The sequence below is a fragment of the Vicugna pacos genome, chromosome 17 (genome assembly GCF_048564905.1).
Source record: "Vicugna pacos chromosome 17, VicPac4, whole genome shotgun sequence".
Classification (NCBI taxonomy): domain Eukaryota; kingdom Metazoa; phylum Chordata; class Mammalia; order Artiodactyla; family Camelidae; genus Vicugna; species Vicugna pacos.
The window spans coordinates 10,891,382-10,906,380 of record NC_133003.1 but is presented as its reverse complement, the minus strand read 5'-3'; the positions used below and the strand labels follow the sequence as shown (position 1 = coordinate 10,906,380).

Genomic DNA, 14,999 nt, shown 5'->3' with positions numbered 1-14,999 from the left:
TAAATATTTCATTTTACGAAGGGCAGCCCATATTCTAGTATTTCTCATGCTAGTTAATAGCCACTCTTCTCACCAACAGAAAGCCATTTCAGATCTTCAAGGTCCTAATTAGCAAAGTAATGATTTTGATCAAGATACAGATAATAGATGTACTTGAAGTAGCCACATCTAGAGGATGAATCTCTTGAGGAGAATCTTCTCCCCTGGATGGTGAATTCTTAACCAGAAATGCCAGCAGTAACTGGTTTACCACGTAATGTAAGTAACGCACACATAGCATTATAACATGGATGTGGTCTACAGAGGTCAGGAAGGTCAGATTTCTTAAGCATGTTTTTCAGATACATATTCTTACCTTTTTGTCTACTTACACTCTCTTTGTTGAGGAGAGAGACGGTTAAAACACCCCTCTGTGATCACAAATGTATTGATTTCTCCTTTCAGTTGATATATTTTGGATTCCTGTATTTTGAGGCTGTGTTAAGTATATAGAGACTTAGAATTTAGTATCTTCCTGGTGAACTGAAACATTTCAGTTTAGCTCTAGTAAATGTGTTTTGCTGTAAAGTCTTTGCTGGTTAGGCTTTATATGGCATTTTGTTCATTCTTTTACTTTCAACTTCCCTGTATACTTACAATTAAAGTGTATCTCTTAAAAGCACCATGTAACCAATTGGATATTTTACATGTAAGCAGGTTTAAAGTTACTGTCTTTTTGTTTGTTTTCTCTCTGTCCCACCTGTTTTTTGTTCTTTATTCTGCTCTCCTGCATTCTTTTGGAAAGACTAAGCATTTTTAAATGATTACATTTACTCCCGGTCTTATATTCTAATACATTCTGTTACTCTTCTTTTGGTGGTTACTCTGTAAATTATAACAGGCACCTTTGACTTACCAACATCTAATATAAATTACTACTTTTTACCACTTCCTGGATAATTTAAACACTTTCTTTACCTCCTCTCATTTCCTATGCTCTTGTCAAGTGTTTTGAATAATCAACGTGTGTGTATTTGCTTTAGGAAGGCGATGTTCACTTAGACTTGTCCCCCGACCCTTGTATTTACTGTTTCATTGCTCTGTCCTCCGGCATCTCTGAGCTTCCTTGAGGAGATTTTTCAGAGTTAAGAATTCCAAGTTAGTATTTCTTTTCTTCGAACACTTTGAAGACATTATCCTACTGTCTTCTGGCTTTCATTGCTTCTTTTTGTGTGTGTATGTGTGTGTGTGTATGTGTGTGTGTATAAAACTGAAGTAGAGTCAGTTTACAATGTGTTATTATTTCTTTTGAAAGTCAGCTCTGCATCTCACTGTTGCTTGTTTTTGAAGGTTATATGTCTGCTTTCTCTGGCGGTTTTTAACTTTTTCTCCGTCTTTGGTTTTTAACAGTTTTAATTTGGTGTGCCTCTGTGTCATTTTCTGTGAATTTACTCTGCTTGAGGTTTGCAATGCCTCCATCTCTCTCAGTTTTGTGAACTTCTCAGTCTGTTCTGTTCCTTGCAGTTTCTAATTTAGTTATCAGTTCTGTTGTGACATTCCATTGGTCCTCAGTTTGATTCCTGAAGTTTAAAATCACCCTTTCATTCTGTTATTCTGTTACCTCGCCTTTGAGCTTTTGTTTTATTGCACTCGCTCTCATTAAGTCCTGTAAGTGTCAAGCAATTGTAAGAAATGCATTCTGTTCCTTGAATTATTATTTCTTCCAAGTTGGTTTCCTTGCCTTTTACATGCATCTTCCTTTCACCCAGAAGAGGGAAAAGCAGCTGAAAGGGGACAATTCAGCTGAAGTGGCCTGTAGTTTTGATTTTGTGTGTCTGTCTGTTTGGTTTTAAATATCTGGGCTCCGCTTTCTCTTCGGAAACGATGTTAAATGTCCTGTATCAAGGTTTCCCTCACCTGCGCACCGTGAAGTCCCGGCATCGTGGATCCCATCAGGAAGACTCAGCCCTGCTGGTTACTGGTCTGTCTCTCCCCCTACGTTGCATCTCCCTGGGATTTGACACCCAGGACAGTGTTTACAGGGTGAGGTCGGGTTAGGAGCTGCACCATGCTGCCCTTTTCTGTTCTGCTCCAGAACCCTCTGTTTCTCTTCTCGGTAACTAGTTTTTGAGATTTATCACCGTACATTATGCCCCTTTCCATGTGTGATTATTACTGGTAAAAATTTGTTTTCCTAATGTTTAGTTATCTTAAAATTGCTATTCAGCAAGCCTAGTGGTGTGTGTGAGCATGTTTTCTAAAATTTATAGTGGACTTTCCTTATTATAATATGAAGGGGGGATAGAAACTATGTGATGCAGTTTCAGCTGGAGCGCTTACGTATCTTCAAGTGTGGCATGTGATCTACCTGGTGATAAAGTGACTTGTGCTTACAACCCCTGAGAACAGCCTCCAGGGGTCTGGCGTGTCCAGGATGAGGCAGAAGAAAGAGAAAGCAGAACCGGGGGAGGGGCAGTCAGAGGAGCAAAGCACACGTGGAACTGGAGCCGATGGAACCAGAACACGCGGTGTCGGGAGGAGAGACAGGGAAAAAGCCACGCAGAGGTTCCAGGGACTTGTCAAGGCCCTAGAGGGTTTCTGAGCATCCCTGTGGGCTACGCGGGTGGCATTCTGTTTACCCAGGGCCATGTCCGTCTTGGCATCTGCTTGGGGTTATAAGGAGCTGGCCTGGGAGGATAGCAGGGGACCGCTCCCACTCCACTGCCCACCTTCACTCGGGCTCCCGGCTGGCTTTCCCTCCAGCAAATCTGTGTGCAAATATTCATTCCTTTAGCTTATTCATACCCAACGGTTTACCATTGATGACCTGAAAGAAAATGAATGCAGGGTCAGAATTTAACAAGAATTGACCAGAGTTCCATGGAACCACTTGTGGGCGCTTGATGGTTTGGTGTCTCGGGGCTGCGATGAGGCAACGAAGAAACACGCCCCAGGAAAACACCGTGTGGTGGGAGGCCTTCTGCTGCAGGCTGCGTGTGAGGTAATGGCCTGCGATTTCCAGCGGCTGAAAGCTTCTTGAGGAAAAACGGTCTTGGAGAGACCCGCTTCCTGCCTTCCCCACCGTGAAAGGGGACTGTGTTCTAGCTGAGAACACAGGCACATTCATCCTGGAGAGCAGAACTTCTGGGAGACAACTGGCACATGTATATTGTTCTGCAAAAATTATCATTTCCTCTGCAGTGCTGCAGAAGAGTCTTTTTTAATTAAAAAAAAAGTTTGTGTGTAGCAGCTCTGCAGTCGACGGCCATTGGAGGTGTGTCCAGGTTTGGGTTGTTAAGAACATGGTTGTGTGTGTCTTTGGTGCCCACGTGCAGACCTAGGAGTGGAATGGCTTTGCTCTGGGGCATCGGCGGGGCCACACTTCCTTGTTAACACCAGAGACTGTCGGTCTACTTAATTTCATTCATTCTGGTGCTATGTAATGACGTCTCATTATGGCTGTGATTAGCATTTCTCTCTGATGAATGAGGTTGGCCATCTTTCTACGTGTTTAATGACTAGATATCTTTTGGTCTGTGTGATGTGCTGATTCAGGTATCTTGCCAACTCTTCTGTGGTTTGTCTGCCTATTTATTATTGATTTGTAGGAGTTCTTTCTAATTTCTGGAGGTAATTTGTGTTGCAATTATCTTCAACGCTGTGGCTTCCATTTTAATTCTCTTTCATGGTGGCTTTGGATGAACAGAAGTTCTTAAAGCTAATGTAATTCAATTATCTTTGTGCCAATACCACACGCAGTCTTAAAAAGTACTCCAGCTTTACAGTAAACCTTGAAACCTTGCGTTGTACATCCTCCAGCTTTTCTCTCCTTTTTCACGATTGCCTGGTCTATTCCTGGGCCTTTGCATTTCCATACATTTTAGCATCAGCTTGTCAATGTCTGAGATACTTACTAGGATTGTGTTAAATCGACGTAGATCAATTTGGGCAGGATTGACAACTCGACAATTTTGAGCCTTCCGTTATACAATCATGGGATAGCTCTTCATTATTTAGGTCTTTGTTAATCTTTTTTTTTAATGTAGGTACTGGGGATGGAACCCAGGACCTCATGCATGCTGAGCACGCAGTCTACCACTGAGCTATTTCCCTCCACCCCACTCCCCGCCCCAGGTCTTCTTTAATTTTGCTCAGCAATACTTTCTACCATTCCATGTAGAAATCTTGCACCTCTCTTGTTAGATTTATTCCTAGGAGTTTGATTTTTTTTTTGTGCAATGGCTAATGGCATCTTTTAAAATTTTTATTTTCTGTTTATTGTTGGTGTATAGAAATACAGTTGATGCTGTATATTGACTGTCCTTGCCCCAGTGTCCTTGATAAACTCACATGTTAATTGTAACCATTTGTGTTGTAGGTTCTTTGCATTTATCTGTGATGCGGTCATAGCCCCTGGGAACAGCAGTTTTATTTCTTTTGTTCCAGTCCTGTGCTTTATGGTTCCCTTTCCTCTGTTCCACACTGGCTCTGGGACCTGGGACCTAATGAGGTTTTCCCTCTTTCCTTCCAGACGAGGCTGAGGCACACATTGACTATGAAGACAATTTTCCGGACGACAGATCTGTGCTGTTCAGAGAGCTCATGGAAGATTCCCGGACGGAGGCAGAGGAGGACAGGGATCCGGGAGCAGCCCCTGAGGCGGCTCCGAAACAGGACCGCCTGGTCTCCATTTCTGTGGGGAGACAACCCCCAGCCGGGGACACAGCCTCTGCGCCAACTACAGGCTGGCCCAGCGCTGGGAGCAGCGCCCCCACAGACCTGCCGGGATCCCCGCGCAACCAGAAGTTCTTGTTCTGGTTTCCCGCTGAGACCTTCCACGAGCCTGAGTTGGAGCAGGAGACGGAGGAGGACACCAAAGAGCAGTTTCCTGGTGAAGACAAGCTCAGGGGCGGAACCCCGGCCTCAGTGGAGCCTGAGGCCAGGGTCACCTACAGCGGCACTGATGGTCCCTCGGGGACATTTGTGGGCAGGAATGACAGCAAGGTAGGTGACCCAGTGGTGAGCAGCAGCGATGGGTCCTGGTTAGATGGCTACCCCGTGACCGATGGGGCTTGGAGGAAGAAGGAGGCCGAGGAAGAGGAAGACGAGGAAGATGAGGACAAGGGGGATGGATCAGTCGGGCTGGAAGAAAGCATCCTGGTTACTCCCAATCAGCCTGTTCTTGTGGAAGTTAAGAAGCTCATGGGTACCACCCTCACACCAAGCGAGGACATGACCCACAGTTCAGTTCTTCCATCTCAAACACTAGACGTAGAAGCTTTGGCTCTCAGACCCATGAATGTGTCTGAAACTGAGGGTCCCAGCAAGGAGGACGGTGACTTGACTAGGTACGGGTCAACCATCCCTTGGAGATTTGCCACTGAGAGGTCCCCCATGGCCACCCTACCCCATGAACTCACCAGCTCCGCCCTGGAGACAGCAACCACCGCTGTCCCGAAGACGCCCAGCCGCATCCCCCCAACTGTCATGGCGGCCCCCCAGACTCCAGAGGCAACCACTGCCCCTGGGGCCCGGGACACCTTCCCATACCTGCTGTCTGAGGACTTCCTGGGACAGGAAGACCCCGGGCCAGGGGCAAGTGAGGACCTCCTTCCAACCCTGGAGCCCTGTGTCGGGGATAAGTGTCCCAGCCTCAGCAGAGGCCCCATCATTGCCACCATCGTCACCGTCCTGTGCCTGCTGCTGTTCCTGGCGGGCGTGGGGGCCGTGTGGGGCCACCGCAGGTGCCAGCACAAGAGCTCTGTGTACAAGCTGAACGGCGGCCCGCGGCAGGCTCGGCACTACCACCAGCAGATCGAGATGGAGAAGGTCTAGCCACCTGGGCTGGGCACCCCCAGAGCCACTGGGGAGGAGAAGAAACTGTGACACGTCCCCTTGAGAAACACGGATGGTTCACGAGAGCAGGAAATGGGGAGTGAGGCTCATCCTCTTTGTCTCAGGTCTTTGTTTAAGAGGCTGAGAAGCGTCTCCCGAGGCCCCTGGCAGGGCAGGGAGGCTTCGGTGGCATCATCACATGTGTCAGTATCTCCCCGACCGTCTGCCCTGTGACCCGTGGCGCTCATCCCAGCCCGAGCTTGGCTCTAATTCCAGACTGAGGTCGACACTCACTTCTGTTGTCTACTTTGCTTTTTTTTTTTTTTTAAGGCAGAAAATGACTGACTCCATGACCTGAAATTGTTGAAGTAGGCGTGACACACGGAGCATCAGAGAGCAGTGTTGGGAGTGGCCGAGAGAAGAATAATGGATTATTGCCTTTTAGTGTCACGATGTTGCTGTGGGCAAACGAGCCAAAGACCAGGACACAGTCTAGATGAGATTTCTTTTTAACTGTTTGTTGAAATTGGAAAGAACTGAAGGCTGACATTTTGTTGGGGGAAGGGGATGTGGGACACATGTCCACCCCTTTCCTGCTATTCTGCAAGATGGCGCATCATGTTTTTTTTAAAGACAGGTTAGCTTTGTCCCGGCAGGCACCGTTTCCTCAGAAGCAGCGTCCTGGTTGTCTTAGACCAGTCTGTGTCTAGGAGTGCCTTAGAGTTTTTGCCAGGACTAACAAAACTCAGTCCTTGGTTTCCTTTCTCAGGATTAACCATTTCTCTGAACTCCCAGGAGGAGGGACGACATAGGAGGGAAAAACAATGTTTTAAGAGGGCCAAGGACTAGGATATCAAGCATGGGTACTTACTTGATGCAGAAGCAGAGGAATTAAAAAGGAATGTGAAATGACGTGCCGATCGGTAAGTGCTGTGGAAATAGCCTGAGTGCAGGGTGGACTCACCCTGGCCATTGGGAGACCCGGCTCACGGTGGCCAGCAAGGCCTTTTTGGGACAGTAGTTTTCCAAGCGTGGTCCTCAGACCAGTGACACCAACATCACCTGGGAACTTGCTGGAGATGTAAATTCTCTGGTTCCACCCCAGACAAAGCAGAGACCCTGGGGGTGGGGCCAGCGCTCTGTGTTTGAACCAGGTGACTCTGACGCGCACTCAAGATTGAGAACCACTGGTTTAATGGCAACAAAGTTTGAGCTTGGAGGCCGCCTGAGGCCCTAGAGGCACAGACGAGCAACACCTGGGGTCTGTCCTGTACAGACGTCAGGGATGCTGTGCCCGAGGTGCCAGTTAAGGCTGCCGAAATACCATCTCCAATGGTCTCCTATGTATCGGCCCAGAAACAAAACACATTCTGTTTGCCCAATGTGAATCACCTTCTTAAAAATGGTTTTCAGTGGTAAAAAGGGATGGAGGCAACACATTGATTTTGAGACACTAGGAGTCTAAGTGTCCCGATTTACAATGGAAAAATTGTGTTAGTGGTGTTTTACCTAAAGAAAAAGAGACTTCCCACATGTTTTGTACCCGGCCACTTTTTGGGGGCAGGGGGGCGCAAGCTTTGGAAAAATAAGCTAAATAGTGCAAAGACAGTCCAGCATAGTCAAAGAGCTCAGTCCCCATTCCTGAGTAAATGAAGGCGGGAGGGCACTAATGGAATACCTATGCGTCCGACGAAAACCTAGAACAACAGGAACGAAATGCTTTCTACACGTAACCAAAGCCAAACACAACAAAAGAAAAGCCGGAGAGTGTATATATTTATGACTAGATACTTTTCTAATCTAGTACAAGATAACTTTCCTCCCTTTAGAAACAACCTGCAACATAACCTCCATTTCAACATCGGGGGTCATGTCATCCAACTGTTACATAATAACCCAGGAACGCTGACTTAATATCAACACAAAAATAGGTAATATTAATACAAATGTATTCATAAATGTGTTACAAATACATTAGTACATGGAAATGTGGTATTTGGTAGAAATGCTAAATAAACCTGATACACCCGTTTTTAAGATTTTACTGATTTGGTGTTACCTAAACTAATGTTAGAGGATCTAAAAATACACATAGAAAGGGAATGATTAAAACACTGTAAACTTAAATTGTATGCTGTTATGCATGTTTTGAGACAGGTAAATGTTTCATGCTCATGAAAATTTGTGGGGAGATCCATTAACACAAAGCTTCTGAGATATTTAAAATAAATATTTCCCCAAGCAGTTAGTGTATTTTATATCTGAGTTATGTCACAATAGTTCTTTCTGAAAAAAAAAAAAAAAAGATCCTCTAGTAATTTTGAAAATAATGTCTTAACACTTGCTGTATCTAAGACCACCCTTTCTAAGCCTCAGTCTCAGCCACATTGCCTCCTGCAGCAGGATTTCAGGGGCATCTGCAGAGCTCCTCCCCCTCCCTCTACCTTCCTCCCACAACCAGAGACCATGCCTCCCACTACAACAAAAAAAACCCAGGACCTTGCTGCTCAAAATGTGGTTCCCAGGCCAGCAGCACAGACACCATGTAGGAATATGTTAGAAATGCAGAATCCTAAATCATCATTTCAGACTAGTCTACAAAGCTACAGTAATTAGAACAGTATGGTATCGGCATAAAACCAGACACATAGGTCAATGGAACAATATAGAAAGTCCAGAGATAAACCCACGCACTCAATTAATCTACAACAAAGGAGGCAGGAATACACAATGGAGAGAGGACAGTCTCTTCAGTAAGTGGTGCTGGGAAAACTGGGCAGTTACCTGTAAAAGACCAAAATTAGAACACTTTCTAACACCTTATACAAAAATAAACTCAAAATGGATTAAAGACCTAAATGTAAGACCAGATACTATAAAACTCCTAGAGGAACACATAGGCAGAACACTCTTTGACATAAATCACAGCAATATTTTGTTTGAACCAGCTGCTGGAGTAATAGAAATAAAAGTAAAAATAAACAAATGGGAGCTAATTAAATTTAAAAGTTTTTGCACAGCTAAGGATATCATAAACAAAACAAAAAGACAACCTATAGAATGGGAGAAAATATTTGCAAATGATGTGACCAACAAGGGACTAACTTCCAAAATATACAAACAGCTCATACAGCTTAATATCAAAAAAGCAACCCAATCAAAAAGTGGGCAGAAGACCTAAACAGACATCTCTTCAAAGAAGACATACAGATGGCCAACAGGCACATGAAAAGATGCTCAACATCACTGATCATTAGAGAAATGCAAATCAAAACTACAAAGAGGTAACACCTCACACCAGTCAGAATGGCCATCATTCAAAAGTCCGCAAACAATAAATGCTGGACAGGGTGTGGAGAAAAGGGAACCCTCCTACACTGCTGGTGGGAATGTAAATTGGTGCAGCCACTATGGAGAACAGTATGGAGGTTCCTTAAAAAGCTAAAAATAAACTTACCATGCGATACAGCAATCCCACTCCTGGGCATTTATCTGGAGAAAAATATAATTTGAAAAGACGCATGTACCCCAGTGTTCATAGCAGCACTATTTACAATGGCCAAGACATGGAAGCAACCTAAATGCCCATCAACAGGTAACTGGATAAAGATGTGGTATCTATATGTGGAATACTACTCAGCCATTAAAAAAGAATAAAATAATACCATTTGCAGCAACATGGATGGACCTGGAGATCGTCATTCTAAGTGAAGTAAGCCAGAAAGAGAAAGAAAAATGTCATGTAATGTCACTTATATGTGGAATCTAAAAAAAAAGTGAACTAAAAAAATGAACTTATTTACAGAACAGAAACAGACTCGCAGACATAGAGAGCAGACTCATGGTTACCAGGAGGGGAAGAGAGTGGGAAGGGATAAACTGGGAATTCAAATTTTGCATCTCTTGGGGAGTGATGGAAATGTTAGGTATATTGATTGTGGCAGTGGTTTCATTGGTGTAGAGATCTATCAAAATTCAAATTGTACATCTGAAATATGTATAGTTTACTGTACAGGAATCATACTATAATAAAGTTGTTTAAAAAATAAGAAACTAAGAACACCAAAAAATGCATAATCTCAGGCCCCACCCCAGACCTGCTAAATCAGACTCTGCATTTGCCAAGATGCCGGTGACAGGCAGGCGTGGTCAAGTGTGAGAAGCACCGGCCCAAGAGACCAGAGCCGATTGCCTCCCTTCTCCTAAAGGATGGGACAGTCAGAGAGAGCACAGCCACTGTCCAGCCATGGCCTGCAGGAGGCAAGGATTTTAAAGACCTAGACCTCCTCTCTCACCCTGCAGTCTCTTAGCAGCAAGTCCCAGCGGTCAGTGGCCGAGGGTGAGGGAGCCCAGGCATTGTCCACCATCGGGGTCAGGACCCTGGGGCTCAGGGCAAGGTGGAAAAGGGATCTGGAGAGGCGAGTGGAGAAATCCAGCTCAGGGACGGTCAGCACCCATCCCATCTGCCTCATGTCCCGCTTTCCCTCTGCGGACACCATGCATGACTCCTCCTGAGCCACCCAGGGTGGTGGACACTTTTGGTGCCCCACTAGGTCCCCTTCACTTGCCAGGTGAACCCATCCTCCTACGGCCCTGTTGGCTGCTTAAATGCCCATAGATGCATAAGTGTATCCTTCTTACCCAGAGAATTGTCCTCAGCCTAATGGGAGGCCCCTCACCTATAAGTTGGTCCCCCACCCCACCCACTCCAGCAGCCTTCATGCAGCAATGACTCACTGACACAGGCATACAGAAGGCTGGCCTCCCTGCCTCCAGGTGGGAGAGCTCTCATGGGATCAGGTTGAGGCTGGTCTCCAATGAGACCACGCCCCTGCTGGTTCCTGCCTCTCCGTGCCCTTCTCCTGAGAGCACTCCATCACTTGAGAGATGCTTTGCTTCAAGGGATCTGGACCTAACAAGTCCAGTGACGTGCAGACTCTTACCCCCACTCCACCACTCCAGCTCAGCCCAAGCTTTCCCACTGTATCCTCTGGAATTTGTGGGTAACACCAACAGAATCCCTGGGTCCTCCCCGTCCTCTTCAAAGAGCTGATGTGTGAACTCTCTGTGCTGTAGCTCTGGCAATGCCCTGGGTGGTTCCTCACCCTTTCCACCTGCCTCCTTCTACGCTTGTCTTTCTCTTTGCTGGTCCTTGGGTGACAGGCATGGAGCATGGTAGCCGTTGGCAGTCATGCCTGGAGGCTTTGGGTCCTTGTTTGAAACAGTACATACTTTGTAAATACTTTGTCACTTCTCAGACTTTGGCGGCAAGAGACCAGCTCATCAGATCCCAAGCAAGCCCTGGATTCCAAATGTTTCCCCTAGTGGGATCCCACATCTCTGAAAGAGAACCTTCCTGGGGAAAAGGAATGAGCCTCCAACTCCTGAGGGCCCTGGGCCCGCTCTTGGCTGGGCAGGATCCCTGCTCTGCATGAGGACCAACAGTCACGGGGTGAGGACTCTGCTTTGCCAGATGCACAGCAGAAACCTCACAGACCTGAGAAAACAGCTCATTACAACACACGTCCTAGAATGACAGTGTGGTTAATTTAAGACAGTCCCACTCAGAGGACAGAGAAAACAGTAAAGGAGAAACAAAAGAAAACATTTAACATGATTTTTTTTTTAAATTTTGTTTTCAACAGTTTTCCAAGTTCTAATTTCCCAGAGTAAGGCTGTCACCCACTGTCCCGACCCAAGGAGGGGAGGTGGGAAGGACCAGGGCAATGATGTTTGTCGTTTGGCCCACCGACCACCACCCGAAAGCGGCACATCTTGAACGTGTTGGCCAGATTGCTTCATTTCTTCCCATTCTTTCCTTGTAAAATGAGGCACCATTATCTTAGCTCACTCATTCATTCAACAAGCCACCGAAGCCAGATACTGGGGTGGGGTGGGGGGGATAGGACTCGGGTGTAGAGAAGATTCTGGTCCGGAACAGACCACAGCCCCCAGGACCCTTATTCCCAGGGTAGGAGTGGGTCAGAGAGGGCGAAGCTGGGCTGTCCTAGTGTCCTCCCTCCCAGCGAGGTGCTACGGGGATGGGGCGCGGAAGAGCCCTGCCCGGGCTGCGGGCACAGGAAGTCCAACGCACAAAACCTCTGCCTGGGGCGTCTTTAAGGACCCTTCCCTTCCCATCCCCCGCCCTTGTATACAGTTTAAACCCGCCACACTGGGTCATTCAACACTGGAGTCCCCAGAAAAAAGAAGTCGCTGTTTGGGGGATGGCAGACGATCAAGAGCTGAGACAGCTGCGATGAAGGATTAGTGGTGGGTTTTTCTCGGAGGCTCGCTACAAACGTTGCTGCTGTGCGTGTGCAAACACTATTAAACGAGAATGTTTTCGCTGGCTCCCATCCACCTTCTCCCCACAGTTTAAGTATTGAAATTTTTTTTCCCCTTAACTGAAGGAGCTCCGGTGTGCAGCTCACGTTGAAAACTTAAAAAACGGTATTTCCATAAATGTTGGCAGAAACCGGCCGCTGTTTATTCCAACCGCCGTCATAATAAACCCTTTCCCAGTGACAATCTAACAAATCATTTTCTGTTTGCCACTGAGTTTTGCTTCAATCACATTTTTGTGCTCTTCAAATTTCCTTCAGTAGGAACTCCTAAAAGCCATGTTTCCTAAGGCAGCCTTTGTGGACAACGGAGCTAGGGGTTCGCCTGGATCCCAGGGGCAGGAGTTAGTCTCAGACTCAGGAGAGATCAGTGTGTGGAAAACATCAGTATCCGCAACACTTCAATTAGTTGCGTGTAAACCCGTACGTACACACAAACCTTCCCTCAGCCCTTCGCTGCTAAGGTAAAATCTGGGCATTAAGAGGGGTACAGGTAGGCCCTCTCCGGTGGGGCCCCTGCCCGGGCTGCCGAGAGGCAGTGGGGCTGCACCCAGCTCCTTGCCCCACGGCAGGCAGCCTCCCCAGCTTGGGGAGCAGCCAGAGGGACCTGCCAGTAACTGCTGGGCTACGTGCAGGTGGGTCACAGGGCAAACGAGGGATCTCAGGCTGGGCTTGGAGACCCCCAAAAGTTTACAGAGGCGCCTGTGTTCTCAAAAGACAGGCCAGACACATGCTGAGCCCATAAGGTCTCCACCCAGGACTCTTCTAGGCTCTTCCAAGAAACACGCTCAGGGAGGCACTGGGTTGAGGTCACTGGGTGCAGCCTGCACGCTGGGGTTTCATGGTAGGTTTGGAGGGATCAACTCGTCTTTTTTTTTTTTTTTTAAGATGGGTTTGGTTTTCTTTGAAATAAAAACTTAGTAACTGGATTCCACAGCCTTCAATCCAAGCAAAGGGCTGACAATGTTGATCGTACTGTCCCCAGGGTTTCTCCCCCGAGGACATTGCTAGGAGGGGGGTGGAGGCACTTTTTAACCCCCAGTTGAAAGAGGCCAACTTCAGAGAGTGGTTGGGAACCCCTACGCACTACCACGCAGCCCTGTGCGGGCCATCGTCACCCACACGCCACTTACCCTAGGCTTGGAGGGAGAGGACCAAAGGGAAGTTCTGCAGGGCACAGAGAAGTGGAGAGAGTCCTGGCCTGTGACCCACTCCCCTACTGACTTCAAAAGGAAGGTTCTCTGGTGGAGGAGAGGGTGGAGCGAGGGAAGCAGGGAGAACCCAGCATCCCATGGGCGGCAGCCATCTAGGGTCTGACTCATGGCTGGGCGGGAGGGCTGCTACGGACACACACAAAGGCAGCCGTCCATAATCCAATGACCCTGACTCCCCTAGGTGTGCAGATCGCTGGCATGGCAAATTCAGCCAAAGCCTGGGGAGTGGGTGATGGTCTTGAGCTGGGTTCCTCGAGGGAAAACCTGACATGAGGAATTTTGTGCAGGGAAAAGAGGACATGCTCGCAGGAGAAAGGGAATGAAGGGAGCAGCACAGTGCAGGAGAAGCAGGGGACATCTGAGTCCCCAGAGGTTGGAACAGTGAGATGGGATAAAGGAAGCTTTGAAAAGCAACACCACCTGAGTTTTCCACCCCTAGGGAGTCACCATTACACTAAAGACCCCGAAGTCTACCTCCTTGTATTCCTCTCCAAGCCGCGGTGGGAAAAACCCTGTCTCCTGCAGTCATCCCAGGAGGGTCCCAGCCAGACTAAGTGGCTGGGAATAGGGTTGAATAAAGAAAGCTCAGACTTCAGAGCATCACTCCCTCCTGGTTTTCTACAACCTCAAAGGTGGCTTCTTCTGTCTCTTTGGTGTGTTTCTCATTTCCCAGGGGGTCCCAGGGCTCTGTCCTTGGTAACATCCCCCCCTCCTTTTTTTTGCTTCTCAATATACACAAACCACCTGAGGACTCGGTCCAGCCTCGTGGCTCTAAAGACCACATTTAGTAGGGGGAGCTTTGGCTCTCCTCCTGGACCCCTTCAGGGCCAGTCACCCCCACCTCCCACCCTGCCTGTTGGCTGCCAGGAACCCGCAGTCACCTTTCCAGAGAACTGCCCTCCTGACCAAGCTCTCTGCCTTCAAAGGTACACCCTGCCCCTGAAAGGACCTCCTACAGCCAACACCTGACTGATGAAGGCTGTCACGAGTTTCTCTGACAGGAACCCCCACAAAAAACCACATGCGTTCGGACCCCTGACTCAGGCTCTGCTAACAACCTGAGAAAACTCCAGTTTCACTTGCAGCCTGCACCCGCCCACCCATCCTCCCCACTTCAGTAAACGGCAACTCCACCCTTCCCAAAACCTCGAGGTTGCCATCAGCCCGTCTCTTTTCTCTTACACTCTACATCCAATCTGTCAGCAAACCCCATCGGCCCTGCTTGCAAAATAAATCCGCAATCCGACCCCTTCTCCGCACCTCCCCTGCGGAGTCCGCAGCCGCATCCCCCTTGCCTGGGATTTTGCAGTCGTCCCCTCACCGGTCTTCCTGTTTCTATGCTTGCTCACTGGCAGGTTTCTCACGAGCTGGCAGCCGGCCTGATCCTTGTAAAATGTAAGTCAGCTGAGGTTCGGGTCTGCTTCACGGCTCCTGCCCCACTCAGAGTAGAACGGCCTTACACGGGCCCACGGGGCTGAGCCACCTGCCCTCACTTACGGCTGATGCTGTCCTCAAACGGGACTGACCGACCACTGTGGGGCTCTGGAGATGCCAAAGGGTCTGGCGAAAGCCACCTTTCTGTCCTCCACACTGCCCACCCAACTTCTTTTCCAACGGGTGCCACAGAGGG

The 14,999-nt window shown here is 47.9% G+C and overlaps 1 protein-coding gene across 1 annotated transcript in view; it reads left to right on the top strand.

Moving 5' to 3' along the window:
* Window positions 1-7,716, top strand: part of SUSD5 (sushi domain containing 5) — a 35,042-nt gene extending 27,326 nt beyond the window's left edge. Inside the window, exon 5 of the mRNA XM_031686897.2 lies at window positions 4,511-7,716. Coding sequence (XP_031542757.2) covers window positions 4,511-5,814 — 1,304 coding nt within the window. The 3' untranslated portion in view covers window positions 5,815-7,716. The remainder of the gene's footprint in view (window positions 1-4,510) is intronic.
* Window positions 7,717-14,999: the final 7,283 nt, after the last annotated feature.